A 23,053-nucleotide genomic window follows, 5' to 3' on the forward strand; every position below is an offset into this window, starting at 1 on the left:
TGCAAAACATTACACATCACATTAGTGTAATAAAAGGAAGAACAAAGTCCAAGCTTTAATGCTCTGTTGAAGACAGGGTGATTTTAATCAAATTTTTGCTGAAGATTCATAGCACTACTGGTACATTTATAAATTTCCCGTGACATAAGTCAGTTAAATTTTTAATTCCAATGTTGTACTCTTAAGAAAGAAACAGTGATGATGCAGGAAGAGTGTCAGCTTATTGTCCCAATATCATCACTAGACATAGACCACAAGCTTGGATGGGACTGCTGTACCACCTCATTCAGTTTACAGAGGAAAAGATGTGGTACAACTTCAATTGACGGATTAATGGAAAAACTGATTTGTTTCGCTTCTGAATATTACATTGCATGAATGATTGAAACTAAACAGAAACTTTATATAAAGCTAATGTTATCTACTTTCTTTTATTTGCAGGGATCTTCTACTGACCCTATATATCAGAATGGACACTGTTCTTCACAGCACTGGTGGAAGGACAATGAGAAAAACTGGCGTCTGTTCCGGTGGTCTATATTAGTAATAGCTGTGCTACTAGTTTTGGGACTGGTGATTTACTTTTTGGTTATAGGTGGGTATAAACTTTATAAGACACTAACTATGAACTGTAATTAATAAACACATATTTCATTTGATAGAACCATTTTCAAGTAGTAACTATTTCATTAAAATTAAGTTTTTCTAGTTTCCTGTTTATATGTCTTTGATCAAGCAACATACTACATATTTCTGACATACTGTCACTTGTAACAGCGATCAACACAATCCAAAAATATATGTTTTACTCTATAGAATATCTGGTAAATCTAATTGAGAAGTGAGCTTGAGGACTGTGTGTCATGTAGAAGTAGAAGTAGAAGTTCATTGTCTCATAACATACAATTTCAAACCATTGACTTAAAGTACAGGAGACTCATCAAAACACAAAAACTGGTTTACAATTTTCCTTGTGATACCAGTATTATAATATACAGTACTGAATAATTACTTAATTAAGCAATTACTCATAATAGTTTATCTTCGAAAGTAACAAACTTTTAAGATTAACAGTCCTAAGCACTTGCTCTCTCCTGCTCAAATTTTCAGGTTGTCATTTATGAATTCTTCTACTGAATAGTAACATTTCTGCACTAGTTTCACATATAAGGATTTTTCCAGTGTTTCTAAATTTATGTGGAACAATTCTCTTCCTTTCACTTTGTTATAAATTTTCATACCTATATAATCTGGAGTTTGAGTATAAAGTTTTAATGGTGAGTGGGCAACATAAAATTATTTTGATTTCGGGTGTTGTAATCATGTTGAAAATGATTTGCTACAAATAAATCATGGTTACTGTGTACAAAGATAATCAGCTCATATATGTATAGTGAGGGAACACTTAGTATAGTTAGATTTTTTAGGAGTGGGAGATATGATCACCCTACATTGTGCACATTTCTAATGATGGTTTTCTGTAGTTTTAGTATTCGACACATATGATTTGGGTTACCCCAAAATACAATTCCATACCTTATTACTGACTCAAAGTAGCTTTGATACACTACTTTTCTTATGCCCATACTGGTAGCATTGTACACTATTTTCATTGCAAATGCGAGGCTATTTAATTTATTTGCTAGGTACTGTATATGTGATATTCCTAGGAATTTCACACAGCTAGCTTCGTACAAATCCTGGTTTCTCTGACTGACCTGAATATCATTTAATTTTTCTTGTTTTGTTTTAAACTGCATTAACTGAGTCTTTTCCATGCTTAATTTTAACTTGTTTAAATGAAACCAGGTGTCTAATTTTTCTAAAGTATTTAATACAATTTGTGGAATTTGATCAGTACTGTTACTTTTAATGATTAAAGATGTGTTGTCTGCAAATAAAACTGAGTGACAGTCAATATTAAGTGGCAGATCATTTATGTAAAACAAAAACAGAATGGCACCTAAGACAGAACCTTGGGGTACTCCATGTGAAATGGCTTTCCATTTTGAAGTATAAGTTACTCTCTCTGATGTTATAACCACACTTTGTCTTCAGTTGGTTAGATAGGATTTAAACCATGCTAATACCGTGCCCCTAATTCCATACTTTTCCAGTTTACAGAGTAGCAAGGAGTGATTCACACTATCAAAGGCCTTTGATAGGTCACAAAAATTCCTGTGGTATGCAGTGAGTTGTCTAGAGATGAGCTCATTTTATCAACAAAATTATTTATAGCAGATATTGTGGTTTTGCCTTTTTGAAATTCATACCAATTTTTTGAGATTATTTTAAATTTTTCTATGAAATTTTGACTTAGTGTGGTAACTACCTTCTCAAATATTTTTGATAGTGATGGAAGAAGAGAGACTGGATGATAATTTCCCATATGTTCTTTTGTGCCTTTTTTGAATAGTGGCTTAACTACTGCATACTTCTGTGTGTCTGGAAAATAATCTAATTGAAGGGACTGGCTAACTATTGCAGTTAATGGCTGCACAATTATTTTAGAAACTATTTTTAACACTTTTGTTGGTATCCCATCCCATCATGCTGATGTTTCACTTTTTAGTGATAGTATCACATTTTCTATATCTTTTACAGAAGTTTTGGTAAATATACTGAAAAATTCACTGTCAAGTTGCTCACTGTTGAAAAAATTTACCTTGTCTGGGTACTCTGCTACACTGACATTAGATTGGTTTCCATTTATAAAGAATTCATTAAACAATTCAGAAATTTGAGCAGGATTTACAATAGTTTTATCCTCTATCTTGATTTCAGAAATATCATTGCCTCTACTTGTGTCACCTGTTTCAACTTTGATCATTGGCCATAATGCCTTTGATTTGTTTTATTATCCAATATAAAACCATTATTTGCCAGTTCTTTGGCTGCCTTTACAATTTTTTTAAAAATATTTTTGCAGTCTTTTACATAGGTAGCAAAATCAGGACTTTTGTTATGTTTTAGTTCCCTATGTAGCTGTCTTTCTCTTGCACTCAAAATTTTTGTTCCTTCAGTAATCCACTTTACTTTATTTTCTATCTTTTTATGATGTACAGTAGGTCAGAACGTTTCATTTAAAACGTGTAGGAAGTTTCCCAAGAAAGTAGCAAAATTTTCAGAGCATGAAATACTATGATCCATAGCCCATTCCACCTTATTTAATCTATGATAGAATAAGTTTATATTTTATTTGCTGAACTGGCATTTTGTGTAGGTTTTTTTCGAGCAAGGTTCTATTGTTTCTGGTAACTCCATAAACAGAGCGCAATAATCAGAAAGACCTAAATCTAAACAAAACTTATTTGCCTCATTATAAGTGTTATTGGTTAAAATATCATCTATACATGTTGCAGACATTTCATTTACTCAAGTAACATCAGTGAAATTTGTGCTGAAACCCGATACATGAATCATATCAATGAATTTTGTTTAGTTATTGGCTTCGCTGGCTAGATCTATGTTGTAATCAGCAGTTGTTATGCTGAGGATGGCACTGTTTCCCAAAATTGGTAGCCAGTAGGCAAAACAAAAAAATTGCAGCTATACACTAAAACTTATATTTTTCTGACCTAACGATGGATGTTAGGTAGTTATTGTATGCTGTTCAGTGTCATTTTATTAGATTTGTAACCTGCAAATTCACTCATTTATAATGCTGCTACTTGAGAAAAAATGGTAACACAGAATTTGCTTGTAGAAGATTTAAAAATGAAGAGGGCAGAGTGCAAGGAGGCTAATTCACTGAGTCAAGTTCTATTATCTCTAAAAAAACTAGCGGTAAGCAGCAGCTATTTAATGGTACTATGAAAATGGCAGCTTTTTCAAAGTAGCTATATTCCTGGTAATTTGACTTTGTTGAGTTTACAATGAGGTAGCAAGAACAGTTTATAACAGTTTAACAGTAATTAATTATTAAGCCAGTGTCTATTAGATCTTTCTCATTGTTAATCTATACCTTGACTCACTGCACATTCCTGAATGTTCCATGTCATGCTAGAGTCTATATAACACAGTGAATCACTGGATGAAAGCATGAATTTCAGTGGAAATGTATGTAGGGAGAAAAGAGAAAATGAAAATAACGGCAATGAATTGTTTCAGAAATAGGGATGGATAGTGAGTACATGTAAGCTATGACAAAACTGGAATTCTAGACTGCATACAAGTAGGATGAAAAATTATATGTCAGATGACAAAAACAAAGAAATCACACAGCTTCTGAAATGTAAATGGGGACAAAAAGAGAAAAAGAAGGGAAAAATATAGGATAAAAGAGGACAAAGAAGTGATTTCACAGGAATCTGCAGTAAAGAATAATTGCCTAAAAGTGCACTATCAGCATTTACATCCTTGTGGCCCATAATTGGGAATTATTCCTTGTAGAAAATATGTTTTTTTCTGAACAGTATTTCCAGTATAGTCAGTAAACTCATGAATATTTCAAAGTTCTCTAATCCTTTACTGATAAATTGGCTAGGATGGGGCAGAATTTTATCCATGCAGGCATGGGATAATTGTGTGTGTGTGTGTGTGTGTGTGTGTGTGTGTGTGTGCATTATCTTCTGGGGCAATGAGGCTAAAGTCAATAAAATAGTACTAACAAAGAAGAGTGCAGTAAGAACATTGCTGTGGGCTGTGCTGCATGCAGTGTGATGTTCAGTTAGCATCACTGTTAGCATGGTGTTGATCACCAGTTGACACCTGACCATCAGCAACTATTTGTTATTTAGAATTGATCATTTCTGGAAGGTTCTTGAAATATCTTGTATCTGTAATATTTGTACATTCTGGAACATTTGCAGTTTGTATAAATAGCAGCATTCTACATTCAGGAGTTCAGTTCTATTCGGGCTGTATTGTTGAGTCAGTAATAAGCTTGCTTTCAGTGCTACTTGTGGTACTTCAACGACAATTCTGCTTTCGGATTTGGACTTCATTGTGGTTGATATCTTACACTGTTTGGTGGAGACCTTGGGTACTTCAGAACATTTAAATCACCATGAGTCCAATTAGTAAACAAAAAATCATTACCTGCATGGACTGGAAGCAGAATACTAGTGGTACATCATTCCCAGCATCTGTATCTCCACAAAACCTATTGATTCCAAAAAAGTAACAAGCATCAGGCATCCATCAGTGTTTTCTTGAGATGCTGGTCAGGACCCAACGAAATGGTTGAAAGAATTTGACCAAGCTGCCAAATATAACAAGCGGGCTGACATGATGTGTCTGGCAAACGTGTACTTTTACTTCAGTGGCACAGCACAGCAGTGCTTCGAGATTGATGAAGAGAAGCTCAATAAATGGCACAAATTCCAGACCTGAAGGAAACATTTAATGACAATCAGCAGCAAGTCCACTTACCAGAGGAACACTTGAAGAAAAGGGCCAATATCATGGGAAAACAACACAGTCTTACAAGCAGGATGTTTTGTGAATCCAACTATGACAAAAGCAGACAAAATCTCACACTTTATAAAAGTGGTCCCAGCAGACCTGTACCAAGCTCTTCTGGTAAAGTATGTCACAACAAATGAAGAATTCATCAAGTGAAGCCAGTGAATTGGGGAAATGCAACAGAAAATGTTGGATGAAAGTAGTACGAATGACTCCTGAATGTGGTCTCTTTGCCAGATTTGAAAGACCACCATTACCTCACCTCTCTCACACATCAATGTGTCGATCTTTAGCATCAGTCTCTGCCCTCTAGTGAACCAACCAGGGAAAATGGATTTGGCCATGTCTGACTGATGCTGCGCCCATTAAACATTGACCCTGATCCATGAACAATGCAAATACATCCAATTCCTTTGACAATATAATGACCCATAGAAAAACAAGCATTTAGAGGACATAGACTACACACCAGTTTCTTTCCACTGTGGACATCTTGGACACATTATGTGCTACTGTAGAGAAAGAAGGCAAGTTTTTTGTGACCAGTATGCTGACAGATCTCAACCTTCACAACAGCTCTATCCACACCAGTCAATTCTTTCAATCCAACCTGGTACAGATCCCAAACACTTGAGCAGTTCTCAAGAATAGGTCGCACCAGTGTACTATACATGGTCTCCTTTGCAGGTGAACCACTCTTTCCTAAAATTCTCCCAATAAACCAAAGTCAACTATTTGCCTACCCTTCCACAGTTTTCACATGCTTGTTCCACCTCATATCGCTTTGCAATGTTACACTCCAATTTTTAAATGACTTGATTGTGTCAAGCTGAAAACTAGTAATACTGTATCTGAGCATTACATGTTTATTCTTCCTACTCATCTGCATTAACTTACATTTTCCACCTTTACAGCTAGCTGTCATTCCTCAAACCAACTGGAAATTTTGTCAATCCTCCTACAGTCATTCAACAACAACGCCTTACCATACACCACAGCATCATCAGCAAACAACTGCAGATTGCTGCCCATCCTGTCTGCTAGATCATTTATGTACATAGAGAATAATAATGGTCCTATCACAATTCTCTGGGGTGATCCTGATGCTTAGTTATTATTTGAAACTTTTGCAATTGAAAAAAGCAATTCGGGCTCAGAAAAGAAATCTACATATCAGTGGGGATTGTAAGCATAACAGGTGGTCATGGAGAACATTTGATAACTAATTGTCATGGGTAACCACAGCTCATCCCTAAAAATATGTGCTTAAGTACAGCTGCATCAGTACAGGAAAAGCAATTCTGTGCCATCAGTGAAGTATCATGCTTCACTACTGCTACATATGACCCAGGGGAGTAGCTACTGTCTAACTGCCAACAGTATCTGCTATCGAACAGCCAACAGCATATAGCATAATGAATGAATGTCAGTGATTGTTTGCCATTCTCAGAAAATTTGTGGATGCTTAGAGGTCTGAAGTGGAGAGAAGACAGAGCAAGAAGTCCATGGTATGATGCTGAATCAATACTGGGGATCATTTATCAATTAGTCAGCACTCACATAAGGTATTGCTGGCTGAACAACTGATAATCCAGGAGGGGTGGAGAAGATGCTGCAAGATGATGATATTGAACCTTCAGAGAGTCCTTAGTCCTCTTCTGTAATCCTTCTAAAGAAGGAAGGCACATGGCATTTCTGTGTCAACTAGCAACGACTGAACAAAATCACAAAAAAAAAAAAAAAAAAAAAAAAAAAAGATATGAACCCAGTGTTGTACTCTCATGACACCCTAGGCTGCTTGAAAGGACCAAAGTATTTCACAGCAATGAAGTGCTCCAACCATCATCAAATATATGATGGACAATCTGAATCAACACTTAAAATTGATGATATTTCTTTGCTATCTGGATGACATAGTCATTTTCTTCAAGGAAATTTGAAGAACATTCATATCCAAGTGTTGTCAGACTAGAGACCTCTCCCTATATCCAAACATTGCCTCTTTGTTGCCCAAGAACTAAAGATGTTGGGGCAACTAGTGAATGGTGATGGAGCCTGTCCTGATCCAGAGGAAATAAGAATAGTCATAGATTTTTCCAACTCCTTGGCACATTCGTGATGTGACCAGTTTACTTGGAATATCCTTATATTATTGGTGAGAAGTTTGTGGCACAACTTGACTAGAAAAGGGATCGGTTGGTAGGGCATATTCTGAGGCATCAAGGGATCACCAATTTAGTATTTGAGGATAGTGTGGAGGGTAAAAATCATAGAGGGAGACCAAGAGATGAATACACTAAACAGATTCAGAAGGATGTAGGTTGCAGTAGGTACTGGGAGATGAAGAACCTTGCACAGGATAGAGTAGCATGGAGAGCTACATCAAACCAGTCTCTGGACTGAAAACTACAACAACAACATTGGTGATACATATAGGACTTTCGTGTCAAGCCACCTTCCCTGCAAGAGCTATTGCAGAGACATACCACAGTTTCCTGGAATGAGATTTTAAGACAGATCTTTCCTTTTTTCCTTGAAGTAGGTGCTAAAATCTTCTTCGGTCCTAGCATTATATGGTGAGAATGCAGAGAGAGAATTTCACACTATTGCTAGCAGTTTTGGATAGGCCCAGTTCTAGTACAAATTCAGGAAAGTGCTGAAAAGGTGATAGCTTATAGTTATAGAGAAACTACTCTACAACCAAGAAAGAGTGCCTTGTAGTTTTTTGGGCCACCAACATGTTACATTGATATTTATTTGGAAAACTATTCCCTGCTGTAACAGACCAATATTCTCTATGCTGGCTGACCAGCCTGAAGGATCCATCAGGTTGACTGGCAAGATGGGCTCTGAAGCTTTAAGAGTACAATGGACAGACACAAACATGATGCTGAATGCCATCTGAGGAACACTTTGGCATAATGCAGCAGTGCAGATGAAATCTCAGTCATCACTGCATTAAATGAATTTGCTGCTGAACAGTGGAAAGATCCATCATTGCTGAAAACCATAGAAGCCTTTAAATTTGAGGAACCTGGCAAAAATAGATGCTCATCATCCCAGCTTATCTACAGCCAGCTATCTTGAAAGTTTTCTGTGAAGCTCCAAGGTCTGGTCACCTGGGATTAGTGAAGAATCTAGACAGAAGACTCTAGTAGCAGAAATAATTTAACGGAGTGAAATCACTCACAGAGTGACAACTGCTTACCACCCCCATACGAATGGCCTCACAGAAGGCTTTAATAAGACATTGGCAGATAGGCTCTCGATGTATGTTAAGGTTGAAGAGTGAGATTGGGATACAATACTGTCTTATTGTGAAACAAGCAACACAGAAGAGCAAGGCACTATAGGTTTGGCACTGTTCTCTCTGCCCTATGGTCATGGGGCTGACACAACAATGATTACTGTTGCTATTTCAACTGGACAATAGTCACGATGACTACAAGAAACATCTCATATCCAGAATAATAGAAGTAAGTCAACTATTTAGCATACAGACCCTAGTCACCCATGAGAAAGACCAGCAGTGTTCAGATGTCACATATGAAGTTGAGGATTAAGTTCCATCATAAAGCAGACAAACGTGCAGCGACATTATCTATGCCCTCTGTATGACAACCCTGAGCTGCACATAGACAACTGAGGCTTCTCATTTGAGAAAAATAAAGACCCACTTGATGATCACAAAACTTTAATTATCTTGCCTACTATGTAGGGAAAACAAGCACAAAGTTCAAAACCCGTTTCCAAGAACACCTAAATGCTTTCAGGCTCAACCATTTCGAAAAATCAGTCATTGCACAACACATGTTGGAAACAAAAATGTCATCAACAGTCTATAAAACAATTTGGTAGTACTACATAATGAAGCCAATGGTAAGACCCTAAATCTGTTAGAACAACTGGAGATATACCTCCACAAAGTTAAAAAACCTGAAACTATGTTAAATGAACAAACAGATTTCGCAAGCCATAGCTATTTCAGTAATTTTAAAGACCTATTCTAAAGTCATTTCCTGCACATGTTAATTGTTTAATAGTTATATCTTTAGCACTACAAATAAATTCAACTTTGACAACACCATGTACAAAAATATCTGTAAAGTGTTTACACTTTACAAACATGTGCGTGCAAATGTGCCTCATGAATGAAGTAACATGTACAAAACTGCCAGAGGAAAGAATGTTTGCTGGTGCTAAAACGTTAAAAATGCTTTCCTTGGATTATGCGGTAAGTTTACATTGTTCATTTTTCCGCTATTTTGCACATATTTTCCGCATTTGACTTAGGAAATTCATAACCTATCATTAAACCTTCTAGTGATAGGAATATGCATTTTACCTCTGTCAAGAGAAGAAATAAAACATGTATTAAGACAAATTACTCCTGATAGTGGACCCACAGGGTCCAAAATTCGTCACGTATTTAATAAAACACAAAAAGTTGTGACTGAAGGCGTTTTTTAATTCATACCTCCAGTTAATTGGAAGGGCTACATTTGATGCTCATAACTGTAAAGTGGATTTGACAACATGACCAGAATGCGAGCAGCCACAAGTGCTGCCACACAGAGGACTATTTGCAAGATGTGGATTCAGGGTGCTATTTTTGTTTCCAATGAGAACTTCTGAGCAGTGGGTCACTGTTTCTCCAGGAGTCAGAGCAATGCTGTGAGCAATGTTGCAAGCACTGTGGTGTAGTGATGAGCATCATTGGTTGGCATGCTATGGGTTGCCAGCTCATAACCAAAACACCAGTAACATTCAAGTGTTGAAATACTTATCTCATAAGTGATGAGAACTGTTTCTGCATCTTGGATATGTGATAGAAGATAATTTATGCAAAACAAGAACAAATCTGACATCAGTTCCTGTGTTGCACCTGTAATACGAGTAATTATTCCCTATGCTGTTTCATTGTGTACACTCCCTGAGTTTCTTAATGTAATTCTCTGCATCAGTTTAGTTAAACAGTATGGAAACCAATTACCAGCAGTACCATAATAATACAACTTATCTGGGAGAACTGCACAATTAAATTATTTTGACAAGGCACATAAAGTACCAGTTGGCAATATTTTGTTTCAGTTTTTCTTTAATCTGACTTGTGAATTCATCGCTAAGGAAATTTCTTGGACAATCATCTTCAGGTACCTAGGTATTCTTATACCTAAATGCTCATACATATATTCCTTAATGGTATTTGTATTTAAAATATTTTCTACAACAAGTGCTGCACTGCTCCTACTCAAAGACTGGTATCACAAAACCACGTTTAAATGTATTTGATCTGATTTTGGTGATTTGGGGATACTCCTCAAATATTTATGATAAAAGCAAGACTGAATTAAGGATGAATTGTGGAATTCACACCCACAATACTAGAAGCTAAAACAACTTCCAAATAGGCTACGAAGCAGCATGTTATCTGGGATGGAGAGTCATTGATAGAAGTAAAAGTAGCCTTAAGTATGTCCCAGGGAAATGTGTTGGTACCCTTATTGTCCATATTGTATATTAATGACCTGGCAGACTATCGCCCAACACAAACCCCCAATGACTGGAAAAAGGGGCAGGTGACTCTTGTGTATAAGAATGGTAAAAAGAACTGACCTATAAAATTACACACCAATATCCCAAACATTGGTTTGTTGCAGAACTCTTGAACTATTCTCAGTTCAAATACTTGAAAGTTCCTTGAGACAGAAAAGCTCCTGTCCACAAATCAGAATAGTTTTAGAAAGCATCACTTGTGTGAAACTCAGCTTGTCCTTTTCTCACATGATATCCTGCAAACTATGGGTGAAGGGCAACAGATGGATTCTATATTTCTAGTTTTCTGAAAAGCATTAACGCAGTGACTCACTGCAGAGTGTTGATAGGACATGAGCGTACAGAATACATTCCTGGATACTCTAATTTGTGTAATGAATGACAGTGTAAAGCAGAAAAATGTAATTTAATGCAGATGAATATGAAAAACAATCCTGTAATGTCCAAATATAGTATTAGTAGTGTCCTGCTTGGCACAGTCATTTTGTTCAAATATTGGTGTAATGTTACCAAACAATATGAAATGAAACGAGCATGTGAGGATTTCAGTAGGGAAGGCAAATGGTTCACTTCTGTTTATTGGGAAAGTTTTAGAAAACTGTGGCTTATCTGTTACGGAGACTGCATATAGAGCACTGGTGCAACCTATTCTTGAGTACTGCTTGAGTGTTTGGGATCTGTATTAGGTCAGATTAAATGGTGCAACCTATTCTTGAGTACTGCTTGAGTGTTTGGGATCTGCACCAGGTCAGATTAGAGCACTGGTGCAACCTATTCTTGAGTACTGCTTGAGTGTTTGGGATCTGCATTAGGTCAGATTAAATGGTGCAACCTATTCTTGAGTACTGCTTGAGTGTTTGGGATCTGCACCAGGTCAGATTAAATGAAGACATTGAAGAAATTCAGAGACAGCCTGTTAGATTTGTTACTGTTAGGTTCAAACAACAAACAAGTATTAGAGAGATACTTCGGGAACTCAAATGGGGATCTCTGGAGGGAAGGAGACATTCTTTTCAAGGAACACTATTGAAAAAATTTAGAGAACTGGCATTTGTAGCTGACTGTATAACAGTCCTGCTACTGGCAATGTATGTTTTCCATAAGGACCACGGACATAAGATAAGAGAAATTACGGTTCATATGGAGGCATATACACAGTTGTTTTTCCCTTGCTCTATTTGTGATGGAACAGGAAGGGAAATGACTACCAGTGGTACAACATACCCTCCACCATGGTCTGTATGGTGGCTTGTGGAGTATGTTTGTAGATGTAGATGTAGATTAATAGTGACCATAGACTTTGCAGACTATGCAGTAATCTATAATCAAGCAAGCACTATCTGAAAAAAGCTGCACAAATATCCAGCAAGTTCTTGGTACAATTTAAAAGAGGTGCAAAGATTTCAACTTGTTTTAAATGTTCAGAAATGTGAAATTGTGCACTTCACAAAATGAAAAAATGCTAGCATCCTCTGTCACAATATCAAAGAGTTACAGTTGGAATTGGCAATCTCATACAAAGCAGGTGGTAGGTAGACTTTAGTTCAGTGGTAAGATGTTGGAAATTGCAGGCAGTCTACAAAGGAGACTGCTAACAAACACTTGTGCATCCCATTTCAGAATATTGCTCAGTTATGTGGGACTAATACCAAATAGGACTAAAAGAGGATATTGAATGAATACAAAGAAGGAGGGTAACAATAATTATAGGTTTGACTTATTGGAGACCATCACAGAATTTTGAAAAATGTAAGGTGTCAAACCTCCTGCAAAAGCCTACTTACAAAGTTTCAAGACCCACTGTTAACCGAAGACTGTAAAGATATCCTTCATCCTCTTATGTACAACTCCCACTGGGGCGATGACGACAAGATTACACTGATTGCAGAACATACAGAAGTCAGGTTACGTTCCATTAGGAAAGTGGGTGCACCCAGTGACTTTGATATGATTTATAAATTATAGAGCACAGCAATCAGTCATCCTTTTTTTGTGGGTGTTATTTTGGCAAATTCAGATTTCAGCTAGTGCCTATCCATTATCAATGCACTATTTTCTAATCTCAATGCATGTCAGTTCCCTGTTGTTCAGGCATCAGTGACTATGACTGATGCCCAAACAACAGGGAACTGAAATGCATTGAGACCAGAAAATAGTGTATTGATAATGACTAGGGACTAGCCAAAATCTGGATTTGCCAAATAAAAGCTGCAAAAAAAGGACGACTGATTGCTGTGTTCTATAATTTATAAACATACAGAAGTATTTAAGCAGTCATTCTTCCTGTGCTCCTTACATGACTGGAATGAGAAGAAACTGTACATGTAGTACTCTGGAAAAAATCATGTTTAGCAAAACTGTCTTTTGAATTTCATTCTCATAACAACATCAATGTTTAACTTCTATTTTTTATTTAATACTTTATCCTACATGCCAAGAGAAGGACCATAATAATTTTTCTCTTCTTCTCTTAACACCCTACACTTTGATAATAGAGAATGGATGTTGACTCAAGATTTTTTTTTTATCTCATTAGGGCGACAATGCATCATCAGAAAACAAAAATGGTTCTGATGTGATAGCCTGATTCATCTTTCACTACTGAATCTCTCACTATCCTGATTAAGTTTAATGGAAGCTGCAACATTGACATGTATATTCTTCACAGAACACACACACATTAAATCAGTGCCTTGTTTGTCAAGAGCGGTTAGTATAGATCTTATTGAAACTGAGTCAAAAAGCTATTTACTTTTTATTTCTTTGGACCATGTTTCATATACAATACACATGTACAAGATATATGACAACTAGAATTTTTATGATCCCTCAAGTTTTCTCTGTGTGATTCATTAATGGCGTGTATCAAGGAATTGCGCCAAGTTGCTGTTTCCATTTTATTCACAATATTTCTATAAGCAACAACCATCTTCTTCAGGATGTACAAGTTCTGCTGTTATGTGTATGTGTACTGCAACCAGACTTACAATAATGTGGTGTTGTTGTTTTCATTACCTTCACATTAATTTTATTTATGCACTCTCCTGTATCATCACATTGCAAAAGTTGCTAGTCCCTTCTTGTCTGAACTGTTTGCCATTTATGTTTTACTAATAAGGCTGCACTCCAGTCTTCAGAAATAGCTACCTAACACTTAAATTTATATTCAATGTTAGTAAATTTCTCTTTTTCAATAATATTTACCTTATCTTGCCAGTCTGCATATAATATCCTCCCTATTCCAGCTACTGGCTCATTTTTTGCTGTCAAAGTAGCAAAATTCACCCACTATTTTTAGGGAGTAATTTTATAAGCTTGTACCACCAGCATCATCTGATGTAATTTCAACTACATTTCATTACCCTTGCTTTACTTTTATTGTGCTCATGATATAATTTCTTTCGGACACTTTTTAAGAAGAAGATACAAATATAAAAATAAATTCTCTATGCTTAGCCAACCACTGTGTACATAGTATTTGAAGTACAATTTTTTCTTAACAATAATGTTTTCCATATGTGGAAGGGAGTATGTGGGGGGAGCATGGATGAATTCATACAGCCAATGCAAATTTGCTGTAAGGTACTCATCAACAGAATAAGTGTGCTACATTTGCATTTCCTGTACATTACTCCTGCAGCATTCGGGTCTTTTTTTCCTAATTTGTAGAGGCAGTTTGTTGACTGCCCCTATTTTTGACCTCATCATAACTTTTGCTGTCTTTGGCACACCAGATGAATGTTTGGTTTGGTTCATGTGGTGCAGGTGTCTAGGATAAATAAAGAGCACTGGCAATATATTTAGTGCTTTGAATATAATTTTGGTAGTTGATCATATTGGTTGCTAAAATTTTATGAGATTTATCAGAACTTTAAAAAAGTCTACATTATCTGTTGGGGATGATCTCAAAAGACAACACCATTAAGCAGGAAATACTCAGCAGGACACAAATAGCATCCAATTTTTTTCAGTCAAATCAGAAATCTTCTCTGGGGTGATAAAAAGCCACTAAAAGCTAAAGTGACAATGTACTACAGCTATTTTGTACCAATCCTAAGATATGGCTGAGAAACATGTACCCTACTAAACAAATACCTCAGCAGAATTCAGGCAACAGAAATTAGATTCACAAGAAGTGTGAACCGAACAACTAGAAAGGACAAAATCAGGAATGAGGTGAATAGAAAAGCAGCAAGTATAGAGATTCCTGTTACCAGTGTCATAAAGAAATGCAGGCTTCATTGTATGTGCACATAATGAGAATGAACAGCCAAAGACCTGCCAAAAGGTATTTCAAGCTGAACGTCATAGGAAGAAGACCATGAGGAAGACCAAGAAAATGCTGGACAGAGACTGTAAGATCAGATGTGGAGGAGGAACGACACAAATGAGAAGCTGTCCTGGAGCAGAAGCTGTATGGAGACAGGAGAGGATAAAAAGTGCTTGTACACCACTCCTGGGAAACTGGAGTTGGAAAATGATGATGATGATGATGATAAAGGAAGGACAAGGCAACCACTCACCTATAGTGCATCAATGCACGGTGACACATAACAGAAAACATCATTCACACTAGCTTTCAAGCATTCTCTTTTGTCCAACAATAGTACACACACGCTCCCAAGGCCACACCAAAACTCTCAGCAAGTCTTCAATGACTACAGGAGTGTGCTTTTGGATGTATGTGTGGTTGTGTATGTGAATGTGTGTACTATTGTTGGAAAATGAGCTAGTGCTCGAAAGCTAATGTAAATGCTGTTTTTTGTATGTTTTTCTGTGCTCTGCACATCAGTCCGCTATAGGTGGTGATGGCCTTTCCCTTATTTTATGCTGGCCGGAGTGGCCGAGCGGTTCTAGGTGCTACAGTCTGGAACCGCGCGACCGCTATGGTCGCAGGTTCGAATCCTGCCTCAGGCATGGATGTGTGTGATGTCCTTAGGTTAGTTAGGTTTAAGTAGTTCTAAGTTCTAGGGGACTGATGACCACAGCAGTTAAGTCCCATAGTGCTCAGAGCCATTTGAACCATTTGAACCTCATTTTATGTAAGGAAAACTCTTGCGGAATGCAAGTAATTTATAAGTAAAGGAGACCAGTCACTGAATAATAGAAGTGTTGAGCTGCCTATAGATACACAAGAAAACTTGGTAACTTTAATGTATGTGTGTGTGTGTGTATGTGTGTGTGTGTGTGTGTGTGTGTGTGTGTTTTCTCAGCTCATCAGCTCATTAAAATATTTGTCTGATAGCTAGCAAGTTTTCTTCTTTAAGTTTTCTTCTTTTTTGTGTACTTGTTGATGGCCCAGTGCTTCTACTATTCAATGAGAAGTCTCTACTCTTAAATTAAATACTAAGTATATAATTCAGTGTGTGAGTTATATTCAAGAAATGTCAATCTGTGATACACTTGCCAAGATTCCTTTCATGTTTGTATGGTATAACATAAGGTACTTCCAAAAGTAGTCAGTGTAACATTTTACCATAATCAACATCAATTTCCTTAATTTTTATCAAATTTTGAAACTGCTGTGGAGTTATACAGAAGTTTTGCCTCTTTTTTTTCCTAACAGACATGCAAGTCATGGCACCCATTGTAAAGGATGGCTCTAATGGCAAGATATCTGAGGCCCACTGGACTACTGATTCATCTGGCTCAGCAGCTGATGATGTAGTATCGTTGGATGGGGATGTTATTCTAGATCTTGGGGGTGTGACGTATAATGAAGGAGATTTGCGTGTTACTCCAGGACAACATTTACTGCATCCAACAGGTATATGTAGTCCTAGTTTCAAACTATCATATTCATTTCACTGCATCATATTTATAAAATAGCTAGTATGTTTTTGTTTGAGTTCTGAAGTGATACTACTGCCCATGCCTAAAAATTAATGTCAAGATAACTTGTTACTCTAATTCCTTTCTTCAATTACAGACTTAGTCATTTTAAGGACTAAAATATTACCCATATCAATTAAACATCTTTGTCAATATTTTTGTGTGTGTAAAAAAATTAGAAACATATGAAAGATGGGAAGATGTATAATCCTCTAAATGATGAAGTTTTAATGACTGAAATGAATTTGATACAAATAGGTAACAAAAATACACTGAATCTTAATAATTTGAACCAATGGTTTTGCTGTCAAGTGAAATATAAGGTAGGTAGAGGGAAAAGCACAAGAAATGTCACATAAAGTGACAAAAAGGCAGCCAATCAAGATGTAGAAACAAAGTATAAGTAATAACAGAGTATAACATGTTAAGTTTCAACTTTCAGAGATTAAATCTGTGAAAATTGAATCTGAAGTGTGTTTTAAGTGACTTCTTTCTTGTCTCTTTCACCTATTCTCTTATCAGATATCAGGTTTTGCGCTCATCAAATAAGTACTAGTTCTGAAATATTAGGATTTGATTCATTTTGGCTTTGGCATTGCCATCATGCCTGGTCCACTTGTTCTGTTTCTGTCATGTAAAATATAACCTCTCTGCTCTGTTTTAAAAATCAATAGTGCACATTTTTTACATTTGTATTTTGAGATAATGATAAAACTGTCTCAGGTGGGACTGATGAGAGAAATGCTAGAGAAATTAAATGTGTCGTTTCTCTTAGTGCTAAATGAAAAACTGAAGCAGATGTAACATCCATTATGTCTAAAAATTCCTTTAAAGTGGATTTGTAGCTCCAAAATGTGTTGGACAGGAATCAGAAAATAAAAATATTGTGACTAAAGATGGAATATTATTAATTATTACATCCCCCACTGTCAGTCGTCCTTTACCCACTGCAGTCTTAACTGATGATGTCCTTGGGTCAACATGGGAACACAGAGGGTCATCTGCTATGAAGGTCAGCGTTCAACAATGTTCACCGAACTGTGTGCTCTGAAACACTTGTGAATGCATTAGAACTTTACTCTGTCATCAGCTCTGGCACTTGTCCTGCTCTACAGAGCAGAGATAATCTGTGATGGGGCACAGATATCCAACATCTTATTGCCTGATTGTGGTTTCATCCTCCTTCAGTTACTTTCCATACATACACACAATACCAAAATACAAACAGCCAACCAGGCTTCACCATTTCTGAGATGCTCATTCTTTGGTGCCAGGTAACAACAATCTTCCCTTTGATAAAGTAGATTATGTCAGTGGTTTTTCCCATTTGTAACCTGCATCATCACTAGAATGATTTTACATTCATCTCTACTAGTATTTGTGAGCATGAGAATAAATACACATGTAACTAAATATTGGTATGAAGAGAATGTGGTAAGAGAGACACTGGACTAGCAGACAAGATTCCAGGTCCAAGTATAGATAGAAACAGGGCTCTCCTCCTCCACCTCAAGCCTATACCCACAGCACTCACACTGATTGAGATTGCTACCCATATAAATAGTGTCTGTCTCTGTGTACAGCCACCCATTCATAAAATTGCAGTCTGCTTACTGAGTCACCTGAATGCAGATGTTGCACAACCTGCAAATGGAATGGGTAAAAGCCCATGGAATGTAACATACGCCACACTCGTATTTGTAGAGTTTTGAGCTGATGGCTAATGTGTCATGACTGATGGTGGGACTTTATTGTACCATTGCAATAATGTTGTCCATTTCCAGAAATGACTGGACGACCTAATATTCTGATGTTATGTGCACACTGGGTAGTGTCCCAGATTCATGCCATGTTTGAAAAACTCGGGAAAATACCCAGCACAGGGGTTTATCAATCAGGGAAATTTCTCTGGTATTAAGTCACAGCTGCACAGGCACTGCCACTACAGTACTTGAGCATGATTAATACATCTGCGTATTCTGCATGGGTGAACATATGTGGCATGTTGGCATTCACAGACACAATGGGCTTGCTCAATCAAACAACACTAAAGCATGACACACACATGGCCTCATGATTGCTCACTGATCCAAGCCACAATTGCACACTGTGTACCTTGAAGCTTTTGCCACAGTGAAACAGCGCAGTGCTGTCATCTGTTGGAGAACCTCTACACTTTTTGTAGGGGGGATCATTCATCTCTCCCACTGTCATTCTGTCCTCCTGTCCACCACAGCACCTACACAGCATTTTGGTAACATTCACACTTGGCTTCTTATCCATTCATGTATGTCTGTAGTCTTCAGACAATGGAAAATCCAGGATGGAATGTAACAATACTATGAAAAGGAAAGTTGCCACCACTCCAGCTCTGCAATGACCAAAAATTGGACACATGTTCATAGAACATTTTCAGTTTATTTTCACATGTAAAATCATATCACAAATTATGTGACATTCCTCCTGAATCACCCTGTATAACGTAAGTGTGCAGGATTAGACATTTATTCTAATTTGCTTTAGCTCTGTGATGTTCGTTATTAGTTGGAGATGATTGTACAATTTTATTCCCATATGTTCAACACTTCTGCTGTACTGTTTTGTAGAGTGGAGAACTTCTCTTGTGAGTCTCTTGATCATGTGACTGGGTGGTGCAAAACCAAGTTCCTCTCCAGTACACCAAAACACTAATGGTATCAGCAGTATGAGTCCCACTTCCTCTGTACCAGAGGAGACAGATTTATATTGGACTATAATTGGCCTATATAACAACTGAACCAACATGCAAAGGCAACCCTTAATCCTTGTAATGACTCCCATTCCAAGATGGTGGCCTGTTTATAAGAGGACTTTATAAGTGTTATGAGTACTGCTTTCCCAATATCAGAGTACATGGACATTGTACCATACACACAGGCAATCCATACTGCTCTGGGAAGGTTCCTACTTCTCAGTAGACAGCTATTTTTCGTCTACCTCAATCATAAGAACACATCATCTCACCAAAGTGAAAGAGCAAATATGCCTTTTCAAGTAGTATATCTTTGGTGAATCCATAGACCTCTATAAGTTACATCAAATGATAAAAACTTTGAAAAATAATGGTAGGATCTTGTCTCATCCTGATCTTGTACAACTCTGTGATACTAATCTCACATAATAATATGGTTCTTTGTTTATCACTTTTCCATGTTAAAGGTATATTAAAAAATTCCGTAATTTTGTTTCAGCAACCGATAACTCAAGTGACAAGAAGGAGTATTTGCGGCCTGATTTCATTGAAATAGTACCAGCTCCAAATCTTGGAACTTCCACAGTTTCTAATGAGTCACAAGAAAATCATGTTACAGAGCATGTTGACTTCAATAAAGTTACAAATGGTGGAACAAATGTAACACAACCAGCAGATATTGTATCTGATATTAACAATGAATTTTTGCTGACTACCTCACAACTTTTAAATAAAATAAGAGGAGCATTTCAGTCTGGTCATTACGGATCAAAAACTGAGCAGAATGGAAGTAAAGCTAAAGATGTGCCTGATACTGGCAATGATGATTTTCACAAATTAACAACTGTGTCTAAGTATGGTAAAAGTAAGCAGTCAGTATCATCAGCAGCATCACGAAGCCCAGTTTTTCCTACATTGCCAACAACTCCATCCAAGGAAAGCAGAGTTGAAGGTCCTGTCAATGAAAATTATACTGAGTCTGAAGGTGAGTGGATATTTTGAGTTAAATCATTTCAAGTAATTCATAAACATAATTCCATTTTAATATTTGGAACAGGTTTCAGAATGACATCTTTGCAACATTTAATGCAATCGTTGCAATATATTTCAGAGTAGTAGATTAAAAAATACTGTTCAGGCTGTTTGAACTAGTTCTATTTGCTAGATAAAAGCAAGTATGACATCTACAATTTCAGACTGCATGTAACAGAGTTCCTTATTGATGCCAAGATGTTCTGTTATTTGATGGACATCCATTTCTCCTTCAGAGGGTTTCATAAAGCACCATATGAGAAGAAAGAATGATAACAATTGTGTGATGATACTCCTCACAGAAACAAGCCATAATATTCTGTATTCGTCATCAGGATTTGTTTTAGATAAATAATAAAAGTTATTACTCAGGGTCTGAACTGAGTGTTCAATTAAAGTTGTCATGACCAGCGTATTCTTTCTTTTTTAATGTATCCATTCTCTTTTATTATCCTCTGAAATCACACATCATCCATGCAACTGAAGAAACTGTGTGAAGTCGTTACGTGTTGCACAAAAAAGCTTAAATGCAAGAAAATATAAAAGCCAGCATTCTTATTCACTTTTACGAAACACTACACTAGGTTTTCTGTGATATAACAGGATGTCTACTGATTTTCAGATGATCAAATTCATGACTTTTTCATTATATGTTTGATTAAATTCATGACTTCTCAAAAATATGTGTAGAAGAGTGACAAAAACACTTTCGTTAATGAACCTGAAAGCTGGTTGAATGAAACCTGAAACTGTATGTCAGCATGAATAATGTAACAATGTATGGCTTGTAGTAGACCATTTGTCAAATGCTTCAAAAATTTAACTCTCACCTACGATGGGGTGTCATTATTTTTATATACTTTTATCATCACATTAGTTAAAATACAAATTGTTTTAATATAGCAATGTAGATAATATAAAAATTATGAAAGTACAAAATTTATATCAAATGTTAACTTTCACTGTGAAAGATTCAGTGTTTAAGTTTATTAGCTAAACCTAAAATTTCAACATATAAAACTTCAGCATCTTTCTTTGCCTTTTGTATAACCATTCTTTTTTTCCTTTGAGCTCTTTTACTTCTTGAATTGTTCTGCTTTAAGATTGGCTACTTCATGTTCATCAGATTTCCTTTCTTTTAAGGCTTTTACTCTTTTTGAAGAAGAGTTCATCACAGCTAGTATCATTTATTTTGTATGTCCCTATTGAGTTGTTTTTCCCAATTAAGTAAAGTGCCTAATGATTGTATTGCAATATAAACACTTCTTTCCATAACAATAGTATCTTCTTATAAGTTTACAACTACAACTTCTTTGTTAACACAAAAGCCTCTTTCAACAGTATTTCCTTGAAACACACATCTCGGCTTCTGTATGGACTTGATGAACTCGTGGCTCACACTTTGCAGTAAATTCAACAGAAAGTTGTCAAACATGTTCTTCTTAGGATTAAACTGTCAGAGTTGCTTTTCAGAATATTCACAAAATTTAAAATATTCTCTCTTATCTGCATCAGCTGTTGATGGAGTCATGCAACTGTTGTGGTGTATGCAGGGTTGCACCCCTGCATATTTGACCATCAGACTTATGGATATGTTTCATGGACCATGTATGGCCCCTGCATCACCATGAAGGAAAGAGACATGTATCAAGCTATCAGACATCATCCAACTGGGAACTAATTACATGTGGGGTCCCACAAGGTTCCATTTTGGGGCCCTTACTTTTTCTTCTGTATATCAATGACCTTTCATCAGTAACATTACCAGATGCCAAGTTTGTTTTGTTTGCCGATGATACAAACATTGCAATAAATAGCAAATCAAGTGTAGTCTTAGAAAGATCAGCCAATAAAATATTTGTGGACATTAATCACTGGTTCCTAGCCAATTCTTTGTCACTAAACTTTGAAAAAACACACTACATGCAGTTCAGAACTTGTAAGGGGTGTCCCAAGAGTATATGTCTAACATACGATAACAAGAAGATAGAAGAAGTGGACAGCGTTAAATTCTTGGGATTACAGCTTGATAATAAATTCAGCTGGGAGGAGCACACCACAGAACTGCTGAAGCGTCTTAACAAATCTCTGTTTGCAATGCGAATTTTGTCAGACATAGGGGATATAAAAATGAAAAAGCTGGCATACTATGCTTACTTTCATTCCATAATGTCATATGGGATAATTTTTTGGGGTAATTCATCAAGCCAAGCTAAAGTTTTCCGGGCACAAAAACATGCAGTAAGAATTATATGTGGTGTGAACTCAAGAACATCCTGCAGAAGCCTGTTTATGGAACTAGGGATATTAACTACAGCTTCTCAATATATTTATTCCTTAATGAAATTTGTCATTAAAAATATATCACTTTTTCAAACCAACAGCTCAATTCATGGAATCAATACTAGAAATAAGAATAATCTTCACAAGGATTTAAAGTCACTTAGTCTTGTACAAAAAGGTGTGCATTATTCAGGAACACACATTTTCAATAAC

At 36.5% G+C, this 23,053-nt stretch overlaps 1 protein-coding gene across 3 annotated transcripts in view; it reads left to right on the forward strand.

Annotated features, from left to right (window-relative positions):
- LOC126176871 (atrial natriuretic peptide-converting enzyme-like) overlaps positions 1-23,053 on the forward strand; it is a 590,044-nt gene that overhangs the window by 530,738 nt on the left and 36,253 nt on the right. For all 3 annotated transcript variants that reach the window (XM_049924076.1, XM_049924068.1, XM_049924084.1), the window contains exons 2-4: positions 442-595; positions 16,529-16,729; positions 20,025-20,510. In XM_049924076.1, coding sequence (XP_049780033.1) covers positions 442-595; positions 16,529-16,729; positions 20,025-20,510 — 841 coding nt within the window. The remainder of the gene's footprint in view (positions 1-441; positions 596-16,528; positions 16,730-20,024; positions 20,511-23,053) is intronic.

This window comes from Schistocerca cancellata, chromosome 1 (genome assembly GCF_023864275.1).
Source record: "Schistocerca cancellata isolate TAMUIC-IGC-003103 chromosome 1, iqSchCanc2.1, whole genome shotgun sequence".
In the NCBI taxonomy this organism is placed as follows: Eukaryota; Metazoa; Arthropoda; class Insecta; order Orthoptera; family Acrididae; genus Schistocerca; species Schistocerca cancellata.